This window comes from Triturus cristatus, chromosome 10, assembly GCF_964204655.1.
Source record: "Triturus cristatus chromosome 10, aTriCri1.1, whole genome shotgun sequence".
NCBI lineage: Eukaryota > Metazoa > Chordata > Amphibia > Caudata > Salamandridae > Triturus > Triturus cristatus.
Window position 1 is genome coordinate 964,418,951 of NC_140593.1, and position 13,240 is coordinate 964,432,190.

General features: G+C 49.4%; 1 protein-coding gene across 1 annotated transcript in view; it reads left to right on the forward strand.

The window, feature by feature from the left end:
- Positions 1-13,240, forward strand: part of SMG1 (SMG1 nonsense mediated mRNA decay associated PI3K related kinase) — a 1,471,505-nt gene that overhangs the window by 1,045,345 nt on the left and 412,920 nt on the right. The window contains exons 44-45 of the mRNA XM_085628855.1: positions 9,257-9,366; positions 10,649-10,867. Coding sequence (XP_085484981.1) covers positions 9,257-9,366; positions 10,649-10,867 — 329 coding nt within the window. The remainder of the gene's footprint in view (positions 1-9,256; positions 9,367-10,648; positions 10,868-13,240) is intronic.

The window sequence follows — 13,240 nt, forward strand, 5'->3', positions numbered from 1 at the left end:
ACTTTGTACAGGCTTAGTCTTGGTTCAAGAAGGCATTGCAGTCAAATTTTGTGCTAGAGATGGATAACTTAACTGTCCATAACAGCGTTGATATATTAAAATTGCAAGAAAGCAGCCCAAACTACTGATGGACGGGTACCTCATAGATATGGCCATCTTGACCATGAATACCAGTTAATTCACAAAAAAGTCCCCTATGGCTCAGGTCCTCAAACCCTGATCCAGGAAGGAACTCTTTCCTATCTATGATAGACAAGGTTTTCTCCAAGAAATCAAGATTTCTTTGTGACGTTCCTTCAAAATATCAGTTAAAGTATTTACAGCCCTGGGACTTATTCAGCCTAGTCACTGTGGATTAGCCTCATAAGAACTGGATCATGGCCTTCCAGCTTCACTGCCAGATCAAGGCCATTCCCATGAGAATGCACCTTTCAGCTGTTGGTGACTGGAGTATTTTTCAAAATTCTCTAAAATCACATATCTTAAAACCCTCATTCTGGCTGCACATACATTTGCCGCCTTAGGCATTTGCTTAAACAAGCTGCATATTCTGGAAGCTGCCATAAAAACTACATACAGACCCCAGTACAAGTGCAAGTGGTTAAGATATTGTCTGTGGACACTCCCCAAGGACACTACCTTCTCTCTATGCTAAAAGTATTTTCCAGTTACATGATGGAAACAAGCAAGTAGGTAGATGTCTCTAGAACCTTGATTGGATATTACAGCCTCCTGAAATAGTCCTAGTATGGCTTCCTCCACCAGAGACTGATTGCCAGGTTGGCTTTGAATCTTCTTATCTACTGACTTGATGCTCCAGGCTTTGAAAATCTCAGTCACCTTTTTCATGAAACCTATTTCCGGGAAAACTGCTCTTTCTGACCAGCATAATTTCCTCAAAGTTCTTCAGTGAACTTAATCGCTCTGCACCGCAATGCCATATACTTTTTTCATCATGATGTTGTAATATTTACAAGGCATCCTTCCTTCGTTCCTAAAGTGTTGAATACATTTCACCTAAATACGACTTTCCTTCCAATACTTGTTTTTCTCCTATACTCGCACTTGATGTGTTGAGGTCGTCTTCAATCATGATGATGTGGAAGACTTTTCCATTCTATTGTTCCCAGTGTAGAGTGTCTCCCATTTTATGTTGCCTCTTTGTCTCCACCATTATCCCCATAGACCTAACACTCTGAAATCAGACAATTCTCTTGCTTTTTCAGTGTGGGGGTTTGATAGAAGAGTACTCGCTCAAACGTTTCCTGCTTTGTACATCTCTAAATTATATTTAATCTAAGAAACAATATTTCACCACACTAAATGACAGATTACATGCTGTAAGAACCTGCGTAAAGACTCTAGGTACCCCTTATGAGTGGACAGGAGCTTGATCTAGCAATCCCAAGGTGTTCTATCTAAAGTAGTTTTGTCGAGCGGCCTTAGGCTTATCATAGAGGAGTGTTGGACACTTATTGCACACAGTCAATAAATGATGCACACACCCAAAAAGGAGATCCCCCACCTATTTAGAAAAATAAGTATTTTTATGTATATTTTGAACCCAAGAACTTCGTTATCGGGTAAGTTCTTTTTCAGAATAGAGATCAACACTTTTAGCAACTTACCCAACAGTGCGGTTTTACGCGTGATGCTTTCCTATGGGAGAAAGAACATTTGCTGCATACATAGACTTGAAATACATTTCCGTGGGACCCTTTTAGATTGTAAGGTTTTAGGGGGACAAGGACCAAAGTTCCACCAGCAGATTGGTCATGCCTTCCCTGGTGAGTCTGCGTGCAGAGGTGATGGACGGGTTGGTAGCCTCGCACACTACATGGTAGAAAGGAAGGAGGGCTACTTGGAAATAGGCTGAAGAGGGTTACTTGGGAATAAGTCCAGGAGCTCCCAATGGGGGCTCAGGTGTGTGGGGGTAGGGAGCTTAGTTCGCGAGGGTTCTGGCAGCATGGGGGTGCAGTCGGTTTCTTTAGGCCCAGGCCAGGCACTAGGGTGCAGTGTTTTTGTGGCCGGCTAGTTCTCATGCATCAAGGCGCTCCCTGTTGTTGGTCAGAACCTGCAAGGGGGGCAAAATCAGAATACCTGGGCCACTCTAGGTGCTGGCCTCTGCGGTCTGACGTCCCTAGTCGGCTAATCGGCGGTGATGTTGTTGAAGTCCGGACGGGACTTTTAACAAGCTTTAGTTGCGGCAAGGGTCTGGTACCCCGGGAATGGGTGCAGGATGGCTCATGGAGGTCCTGGTGTCTTCAGGATTGTCAGGAAGACTGATCTGACCTCCTGAGTCTGCTGCCCTTCTCCTGTGTGGCTACTGCTCATTGGACCCGGTGGACAGCAGCCTCTTTAAACCAAATGTCTCGGTCAGGGCCTACAGGCAGCAGGGAAGTACCTCCAAGGGATATGCTAGATGCTGGGCTGGCAAACCTCCAGGGCTTGTGGAGGATGCACAGCTGCAGGATGAGTCGTGTCTTTGCAATTGTGGAGTCTCTATGCGGCAGGCAGGGTTTGGCTTCAAAAGTCCACAGCAGTCTTAGGTTCTTGCAGGGGGTCAGCTCTTTATTGTCCTTTTCTTCTTATCAGTCAGTGGAATCTAAGGCTCTGGATACAGGGAGCACCGTAAAGACTAAATTTAGAGGTGTTAGAGGAGTGGAGAGTAGTAATTAATGGGCTAACTACCCTTGGGTCACTATGCCCTCATATGACCACTTCCTCTGGGAATTGGGCATAACCCTGTCCCAGTTTCCCGAATTCTTCCATCACCAAGATGGCAGAAGTTTCCTGGAGTGGGGCACATCAGTCAGTCACCTTAGCGGTGTGACTGATCTGGGTGTACTCCATGCCTACTTCACATACTAAAATGGGCCTCAGTGCAGGGATTTTAATCTCCCTGGCCTGTGGGATGCCTGGATCCCATATCAAAGGCAACAAAGACTTTGAAGCCTTTGGCCTTGGAATGCTGACTGCTAGCCATCCTGTTTGGAGAAGATGTAAACACCTCCTGCCAGAGCATGCATTGTTCCTCACCTCTGAGAGTGTGGATCTCGCCTCATAGGGGGTCTGAAGTAGGTTTGTGGTGGCAGGCTGGACTGGACCAGTCAGCCAGTACACTAGATGACTGGTAGGTTTCAGGAGGTACCTCTGAGGTACTCTCTTGGTGCATGTATTGATAAATCCATCACTGGAATCCGTGTGAGTTTATTACTACAAGATGTTTGATACTAAATAGCTTTGGATTCAGTGAAGCCCTCGTGTAGCTGGGGAACTCGTAGTTAACGGTGCCCAGTACATGTACTCAAGATGGCTTCCCTGTTCACTTGTAATGTCCAAGAATCGACTTAGACATCACAGGGGCATATCTGCTCATGCAGATTTTGGCCACACATAATATAATGCACCAAGCCTTAGGGCTGGAAGGCCTGCTGTAGGGGTGACTTATGTATATTGTATGCAGTCTCTACAGGCATGGCACACAGGAGGTGTGCCATGTTTTCGCTTTTGTCTGCACCTTGTCACAGAGCTTGCAATGGCAGTTTTCATGAGTGGGGTGAGGGGTCCCCAAGGGTGGCACAATACATTCTGCAACCCTTTGGGACCCTTTTTAGTACCCATACATAGGTACCAAGGGTACCATTCACTAGGGACTTACATAGGTGCTAAAAGTATTGGCAATGGGGCGAATAATTGTACAGTTTTAGAGAAAACGATCTGGCACTGGTGACCTGGATAGCAGGAACACACTGCACTGCTGTCAAAACTGGACACTTGCCTACAGATTGTCAGTAAAAAGTAGTCTTCACTCTAGGAGTCGCTGTCCACATAATTGTAACTATATCATTCTTCATGCTTGAGCTAGCTTTGTTTCAGCTGAGCTCCGGTCCCTTTTCTTCCTTGCTGCATGGGTTCATATGCCTTCCAGGAACAAAGCAAGAAATACCCAAAATAAACAAGTGAGTTGAGAACTGCTGCTTTTGTAAAGAAGCACTTTGATATCAGTTTTGGTGTCCCTCTTTCTCCAATTTGTTTGCTAAGTAAATACAATGTTAAAAGCTGTAGAGAGTTTAGGGAAACATATTGCAGGCAAATACTTTTCTTTCTCAATGTATTATGTAGTGCCTTCCTAAATTCCCTGTGCAATGTACACCTAATATCTGATAGAGACACGTTAGTGATAGATTCCTTACCTTAGAATATCCCCAGGCGTCAGACTGGATCCTGAAAGTTTTCGTCAGAAGTACCCCTGCGCGTCGGTATGCGTCGTCGTACGGCTCCACGTACGTCGCTGGCGTCTTAGCCGCCAAGATGACGTCGTCTGAGCTACTTAGACGCGCCCATGTGCGCTGACGTCAGTTCTTTCTTTTTCCGCTCAGCAAGCGCAGATCCAAGAGAGAGCGGTACTCCTAGTCAATAAATTTGACTTGTTTATGAGACGTGTCTCTTGTTTTTGCCGAGAATTTGACTATTGGTGCAGCCCGAGACGTGCCCCGATTGTCGGGCCATGGCGCAGAAGGCTTGCAGGAGCATTCCCGGAAGTTGTTGGGGGCCCGTCACTCGGTACCGCACCGCTCAATGTCCCGCTTCCGTAGGGAGGTCGAGGGATCACTGGCGCAGCTGACACCATCATTCATCGGAATCGGCGACAGGTAAGTCCAAGCGCCAGGAAAGGGCGAAGGAGCGGCGTCTCTTAGTCTACCCCTCACCGGTGGCGGGACTCGATGGAGGGTATGGGTGGTCACTCCCCCGCGGCTCCTTCGGGGCCTCCGTTGTTACCTGCGGCTTACCCGCATTTTTAGGGGTCGTACAAGCCTCCGGAAGAAGTATAGGTACTTCAGTCAGCAACATGAGCGTTGCTTTGTCCCATCAGGTCCCTCCAGAGCGCCTTTGGGCCCCACGGACCCCCTGGGTGGTTCTGCCCCGTGCGCCGCCTTTGGCCCCGGTTACGCCGGCAAGATACCCTGTAGCGCCGTTGGCTCCGGCCTCGTCACCGCGCCGCCCTTGGCTCCGGCCTTGGCGCTGCCGTTGGCTCCGGCCTCGGCGCCGCCGTTGGCTCCGGCCTCGGTGCCGCCGTTGGCTCCGGCCTCGGTGCCGCCGTTGGCTCCGGCCTCGGTGCCGCCGTTGGCTCCGGCCTCGGCGCCGCCGTTGGCTCCGGCTTCGCGCAGGCTCCGGCCCTGGCGCAGCCGTTGGCTCCGGCCTCGGCGCAGCCATTCGCTCCGGCTACGACACTGCCGTTGGCCTCGGCGCCACCTTCGGATCTGGCCTCGGCACAGCCTGCGGTACCGGCAACGTTTTTTTTGCCTCCAGGGCCGGTTTATATCAAGCCTGCCCTGTCCTGCCTCCAATCCTGGGGGGGGTCTGAGGACCTTCTTGCAGCTCGCTATGTGGATGATCTAAACTAGATTGACAATATGGAAAATCCCAGCAAGCTGGAATTCTCTCCACACCCTGATACACTGTCACCTTCCTCCGTTGCTACGGAGATGGTGGGTACATTATGTGATATGGCGTAGGGGAGGCTCCTAACCTCCAACTCCCTACAGTGCCTATCAGGGAAATTTCCTTGCTGCAGTGCTTCAGCAGCGGCCTCCTCTACAGGACTGCTGCTGCCCTTCTTTAAACCTGACACGGTGCGCCTCTGCATACAAGGCATCCTCAGTTTCATTGCACCGCACCTACCACCAGTGTGTCTAGTGGTCCAGGTCTCTGCTTTTCCAAGGGCATTTTGGCCCTCTATTCCAACTCTGTGTGGGACACGATGGCGCAGGTGCTGCCACAGTGTCTAATGGGGGCTTGGAAGGTGGTCTCCCAAGCAATTGCCGAGGGCAAGGATGCAACGGGATTCCCCGCCTCCTCCATAGGCAGAGCAATTTGTATCACAGCAGGGTGGGTTCCAGGGCTAGCGGGCAGATTGGACCACTACCACCGCTGCCTCAAGGCCTTCCTAGTCTGCTTTTCAGTCCTCTGTTTCGGGCCCACCACACGCCAGTGGGCAGCAGGATTCGCCATCACCTCTCACACTGGCGCCCTATCACTTTGGACTGGTGGGTTCTGAAAACAGTCCGAAGGGGCTGCTCCTCCTCTTCGGGACTACTCCTCCTACTATGCCACGTCAGTACCACCGCTATCAGGGGATCACTTGACGCTTTGCAAACAGGAAGTTGTGGCACCCTTGGCCTAGGGGGCCATCAAGCTTGTTTTAGACCTTCGGAACGTTCATCATTTCCTGGACCCGAAAGGCGAGGGTAGTGTTCCACTTGCAGGACGCCTGCTTCCATGTCCTGCAGGTCCACGGGCGTTACCTGCGATTCACGGTTGGCCACTAGCATTTTCAATTCACCGGGATCCCCTTTGGGCCTTACCAGCTCATCTGCGCAGATCAGGGGTTTGTCCTCCCCTATCTCGACGACTGGTTGTTGGAGGTGGGCTCACCCGAGGCAGTCATCTCCCACCTCCAGACTACGGCCGACCTCCTGCATTTGCTGTGTTGCTCCGTCAACATGCCGCAGTCGCATCTGGTCCCTCTCAGAAGCTCCTCTTCATCTGAACGGCTCTGGACACAACGCATTTTCGGGTTTATCCTCCCGAACAGCGAGTCCGGGACAGTCAGGCTATGGTTCCGATCTTTCAGCCCTTGTCCTGGGTTTCGATCAGGAAGCCACTGAGGCTGCAGGGCCTTATGGCTTCCTGCTGATCAACCATGCCAGGTGGCATGTGTGGGCTCTGCAGTGGGACCTGAAGTTCCAGTGGGCGCAGCATCCGGGACACCTGTCCGACTACGTCCAGATCTCGGAGGGCACTGCACAAGACTTGCGGTGGTGGTTCACTGACCAGCGATGGGTCAGCAGCAGATCCCTCTCCCTTCCTCAACCGGAGCACACAGTGGTGACGGACGCGTCCCTCCTGGGATGGTGCGGCTACACGGGAGACGCTGAGATCAGAGGTCTCTGGTTTTGAGGCGGAGTCCAAGCTCCATATCAATCTTTTGGAGCTCAGGGCGATCCTACTTGCACTGAAAGCACTCCTTCCCTCTATCAAGGGGGATAGTGCAGGTGTTCACAGACCACACCACCGCCATGTGGTACTGCAACAAGCAAGGCGGGGTGGGGTCATGGACCCTCGATCAGGAGGCTCTGCGCCTCTGGACATGGCTGGAACACCGGGCATTCTCCTGGTGGTTCAACACTTGGCAGGTTCTTTGAACGCCAGGGCGGACGCATTCAGCCATATGTGCATGATGGATCACGAATGGCGTCTTCACTCTGAGGTGGCGCAAGGTCTCTTTCAACAGTGGGGAGGACCTTGATTGGATCTATTCGCTGCCAAAAACGCCGCACAATGTCCGCAGTTCTGCGCGTTAGTGTTTCCAAGGCGGCACTCGCTCTGCTACGCTTTTCGTCGCGAGTGGAGTTGCGGTCTGTTGTACGCCTTTCCACCTATACCACTTCTACCCAGAGTGCTGACGTAGATCAGACGCGTCCGGGCCCAAGTCATTCTTGTGGCACCAGCCTGGGCTTGAGGAGTTTGGTATCCCGAGTTAGTCAGTATGAGTGTAGATCCCCCGATACGGTTGCCTCTTTGGGAGGATCTTCTGTCGCAGCAGCAGGGGACGGTCCTCCAACCGAACCTGTCCAGCCTCCACCTCCTTGCGTGGAGATTGTGCGGTGACAGTTGATTCCGTTTGACTTGCCTCCGGAAGTCTGTGATGTGCTTCTGGCAGCCAGGCGTCCCTCAACCAAGACTGTATACGCCTGCAGGAGGAACAAATTTGTGTCATGGTGCACAGCAACAGCTGTAAATCCCGTTTCTGGCCCTCTTTTTTAGGTCCTATTGTTACTTATCTCTTTGGCCCTGCAGGGCTCTGCTCTGGGCACTATTCAGGGCTACGTTTCTGCTCCTTCAGCCTTTTTCCAGCTGCCTCATCAACCCTCTCTTTTCAAGTCCCCTGTGGTCCATAGATTTCTCAAAGGCATTACTCACCTGGTTTTCACATACTTAATGTGCGCTCCCTTTGAGCTTCTTCATAACTGTCCTTTACGGTTATTAACTTTGCACACTGTCTTCCTGGTGGCTGTCACCTCCACTAGGCGTGGGAGTGAGCTCCAGGCACTTTCATGTAAACCTCCTTTCCTGGTGGTTTGTCCGGACCAGATTGTGCTTCAGCCACGTCCCTCCTTTTTAGCAATAGTAGTCCCTGCCTTTCATCTGGGGCAAACTGTCACTCTTCTCACTTTCCTTCCGCCTCCGCACCCTTCCAGAAAGGAAGAGAGGCCCCACCGTCTGGACCCTACACGTGCGCTGTCATTATACCTCAACCGCACACAACTGTTCCGGGTGGATGACCAGCTCTTCGTTGGCTACGTGGGTGCCTAAAAAGGCCGGGCTGTGCACAAGAGAACTATCTCCCGCTGGGTTGTCTTGTGTATTCCAGCCTGTTTCAATTTGGCTACAAAGGAGCCTCCGGTAGGGTTGTGCACCCATTCGACCAGGGCGACGGCGGCTACTACAGCATTGGGATGCGGTGTCCCACTGCAAGACATATGTCAGGCGGCCACGTGGGCCTCCTTGCACACATTCACTAAGCACTATTGCTTTGACAGTCCAGTCCGGAGAAACGGCTTCTTTCGCGGGTCGGTTCTCCATACATTTCTGGTGTAATCTCACTTCACAGACCCACCACCGGGGTTGGTATTGCTTGGGTATGTATTCTAAGGTAAGGAATCTATCACTAAAGTGTCTCTTTCAGCTGCACAAGTTACTTACTTGTGTAACGATATATCTGTAAGAGACATTAGTTAGTGATAGATTCTTACCGCCTGCCTATCATCCCCGTTCTGCGAACTGTTCTCTAGGGTTCAGGTCATCCCTTTTAGGGCCCTAGTTCTATTGCACCAGTTGTCAGTCTCTGGCATGGCTCTGCGCTCCTGGCGCGGAAAATTTGTGTACAGAACTGACGTCAGTGCGCATGGCCACGTCTAAGTAGCTAAGACGACGTCATCTCGGCGGCTACGACGCCAGCGACGACGTCTACTGACTCGCAGGGGTACTGCTTATGAAAACTTTCAGGATCCAGTCTGACGCCTGGGGATATTCTAAGGTAAGGAATCTATCACTAACTAATGTCTCTTACAGATATATCGTTACACAAGTAACTTGTGCTTTACTCAGAGAAGATTTTTATAGAAAAATGCTGTTGTCCTTTGGTCTGAAATAACCATTAAGGAATACATTCTGTTTTGTCTTCTTTTAGGAAAAAGCCTTCGAGTTCCAGAAAAGGTTCCATTCAGGATGACTCACAATATTGAAACCGCACTTGGTGTGACCGGAGTTGAAGGTGTTTTCAGACTTTCCTGTGAGCAGGTAACGTTTGTAATCTTAATGTTTAATGTGAGTGTGCCATAATCTTTAAAGCATGTTGCTGTGAAGATTTACATCTGCATGCCCATAGACTGGCTACTCATTGGTGTATTTTGATGAATTTGAGCAAAGAGGGAGCGAGTATCTGTGTCAGTGTACTTTTAACACCTGGTCTGTTGGCGAAAGGATTATGGTGGTCTTTTTTACGTCGAGCCTAGCGGCAGCACGAATGCGCTGCTCACTCTGCGGGGCATGCTTTAGTAGAGTATGCTGTGGAAGTCTCGCCCACTCTCCTCCCATATTTTTCATTAGCTGGTGTCCTTGTCAAATGCTGCCTTCTGATTCATTATGAGGCTTGTTAGTCACTCTTTGTTACCGCTTTGTTGCCATTTGTTGCCACCCATAATGACTGGACCTTTTACTTGGCACATTGCGCAGTCTGCTTTATCTAGGGGTCAGCACTATTTTGTTTATGGGCTCTTATGGGGAAGTGGCGGATGCTATTTTTTGTATTTGTATCCTGAGCGCGGCTCCCGCTTTAGGAACACTGCGCTCAGTTTATTTATTTAACTTTCATAGTGAGCGCGGTACCCGCTTCAGGGACACTGCGCTCTGTTTTTGTTTTGTTTTTTTACTTCGAAACTGAGCCTCGTGCCACTTCAAGGACACCGTGCTCGGTTTCTTCCTTTTTTTTTTACTTTAACACTGAGCACGGGGCCCACTTCACGAACACCATGCTCAGTGTTAAAGTAAAAAAACTTTAAGAAAACGAGCGCGGTGTCCTTGAAGCGGCGCCGCGCTCAGTTTTAAACTTAAAGAACCATTTGCAATACAATAGGTCTCACATTTACGGGAGTTTAAGATATTGGCATTGTAAATGACAATGCCTTTTATTTATGCTTTAAAAAATAAAAATAATAGGCATTGTCATTTACAATGCCAATAGCTTAAACTCTCGTAAATGCGAGACCTATTGCATTGCAAATGCTTGTTTCCTCTGTAACCTAGATACTTCTCATCATTGATGGTGATTGAGCATTAAGACTTCCCTTAGTACTGAATGATTTAAGTACTTATTTGAAGTCTTCTCTATACAATTTTGAATCACGTTTTGCAATATTTAAGCTGTTCTAACCCTATAATTCCACTTTGTGTTATTTTCTCCATTCATATTGTGTTATAATGTAAATATACTATTTGATTTTCTTTTTTTATTTTTGCTAATAGAATAGATAGTGCTAATTCATTTTAGCTTTTTTTTTTTAACGTAACTTTGTTGATATAGGTCCTCCACATAATGCGGCGTGGACGAGAAACACTTCTCACATTACTTGAGGCTTTTGTTTATGATCCTCTGGTGGACTGGACTGCAGGAGGGGAAGCAGGATTTGCTGGTGCTGTGTATGGTGGAGGAGGCCAGCAGGCTGAGAATAAGCAAAGTAAGAGAGAGATGGAAAGAGACATCACACGAAGCCTCTTTTCCTCCAGAGTTGCTGAAATAAAGGTATGACTTATTCAAGTGTTCTTTTTCTTCAGACCACAATCTATTTAAATGCACCTATAAGAATATCTGTCTTAGAGCAACCGTTTTCAGTTACAGGACTAAACACTTACTTTCAGCAGTATCTTGTTTGTCTAATGCATATTTGCTTTGGCAAATTCCTTATATGCACTTTCCTCCTAGGCAGCAGAACACATCTGGTATTTTTTCTTCACTCATTATCGGTCATTGGTAGAGGTGGTAAAGACCAATTTAGGATGGTCCATGTAAGGCCCTACTAAGTGTTGGAAAGTGCCTTTTTTGGACATGGTTAGCCCCCACTTTTTGCTTGGAAAATGATGTAATTTGACTGGAAGTGTACAGGATCTCTGCCAGCCAGGTCCCCTGTGCCAGAAGCTTTTTCCTGAAGCTCTACCTTTTGTTTCCCAATAGGCACAACTTCAGGACCCCTTGTAAGTCCCAAGTAAATGGTACCCCTGGTACTTAGGGCATTGGCACTGAAGCAGGACCCCAAGGGTAGCAGCACAAATTGTGCCACCTTAGGGTCCTCTTATCAAGGCCATGCACACTGCCATTGCAGACTGCCTGCCTTGGTGCAGACAAAAACGAAGTCGGCATTGCACACATTCCTGTGTGGCATGACCACAGACACTGCATGGGATATAGATAAGAGACTCCTATGGCAGGCCTTATAGCCCTAAGGCAGAGTGCACTATATTTCCTGTCAGCAGGGAAGCCATAGAAAGTACATGGGCTGGCCACTCGTCATTACGAGTTCTCCAGTTCATAATGGCTTCACTGTATTATGGAATCTTTGGTATCAAACATCTCGTCTTAATGAACCTGCACTGATTCCAGTGTCAGAAGTATTATAAATTACACACAGAGGGCCCCTTAGAGTGGTCCCCTAAAACCTACCAACCCTTAGTGTGAACACCGACTGGTCTAAGCCATCCTGTCACCACCAGACTGAGTTCTGACCTCAGGGTGAGCGCCAGCGCACTCTGAGGTCGAGAACAAAGCCTGCCTGGGCGGAGGTGTTCACTCCTTCCTCCAGTCAGGAAGAGCAATCAGTGGCAGGAAGCTTCAAAGGCCTTGTCGTCTCTGAAACGTGACCTCAGCCTTTCCTGATAGGACCAGTCCTTTCCTCGGTTTTGCATAAGACGGGCGGGAAAACTTCGAAAGAATAGGAGGTGCACTCCCCTCAGGTGCTGGAGGCGAGGTGAAGCACATTTTTCAATGTTATGTTATGTTACATAAATTTGTAACGCGCACAGATACTCATGAGTGTCCGTGCCTAGCCTCTTGAAGATGGTTGGACTTCTCCAGTCAGGGCTAGGGTATGTCCCCCTCTCACAGGAGGTGGGCATAAGAGAGTGCAGAAAACCCAGGAAAGGGGCCATTTGGCTGCTGTCACTCCCTTGTAAACGCCCCTAAATTCAGTATTTGGGTTGCTTCCCCAGACCATGAACTTAGATTCCACGGACACAAGAAGAAGATGAACGAAGAAAAGCTGTTGAACCAGAGAACTTAAAATCTCATGGTGGGGCGTAAAACTCCTGCCTGCCGCTACAGAACTCGACAGTCTCCACCCTCCAGCTTGTTTCCTCGCTGTGGGGCCTCCACAGACCCCGGAGGGTCACCGACCACTTCACAAATCATCAATGAAATCTCTCAAGATAGAGGTACTATCTGCCCACAGACCTCCAAAACACAAAGTCCTGTCCAGCAATGTTAAGCTACCCAGTCTGACCTTTGTCTCAGAGTGCCATCCAAAGGTACACTTGCTCTGAAGGGTCAGCTCGTCCTCTACACCAAATCTTGAGGCCCCAGGACCCACTGGAGCTGCAAGGCACCTACACCCGGGGTTACAGACCCCTTGCTGCGAAAATCTTCAAAACCATGTCAAGGCGGACACCAGCTTCACTGCGAGCCTGCACCTGACGAGGAATGTCAGTACTCTGGAGACCCACCTCTACAGTGACCCTGCAACTCCAGAATTGTCGCTCCAAGGTGCAAGCCCCTACCTGTGAGGCTCATCTTTGCACGCCTTTGCCCATCTTCACTGCACCAAGCTCGCCCATCTGGGGCATCTTCACACCCGCTGTGCTCCCAAGGCCCCAGAGCCCTTGTGACCTCTACTCTCCCTCAATAGCCCTCAGACTTGCTTGCAAGTCCCCCTTTGCTTTTCGAAGTGGGTCCTCCTCTTAAGTAGCGCGGCAGCTACAGAGACCCCTTTTGCCTTGTTTCCCAAGAAAACCAGGAAGCTCCTGAGAACTTGGACTTGGCACTTTGGACCTTGGCCCCGAAACTTCTGATTTCCTAAAGGGTAACCACACTATAACTGTATTTTATTGCTTTTTCCACATGCCTTTT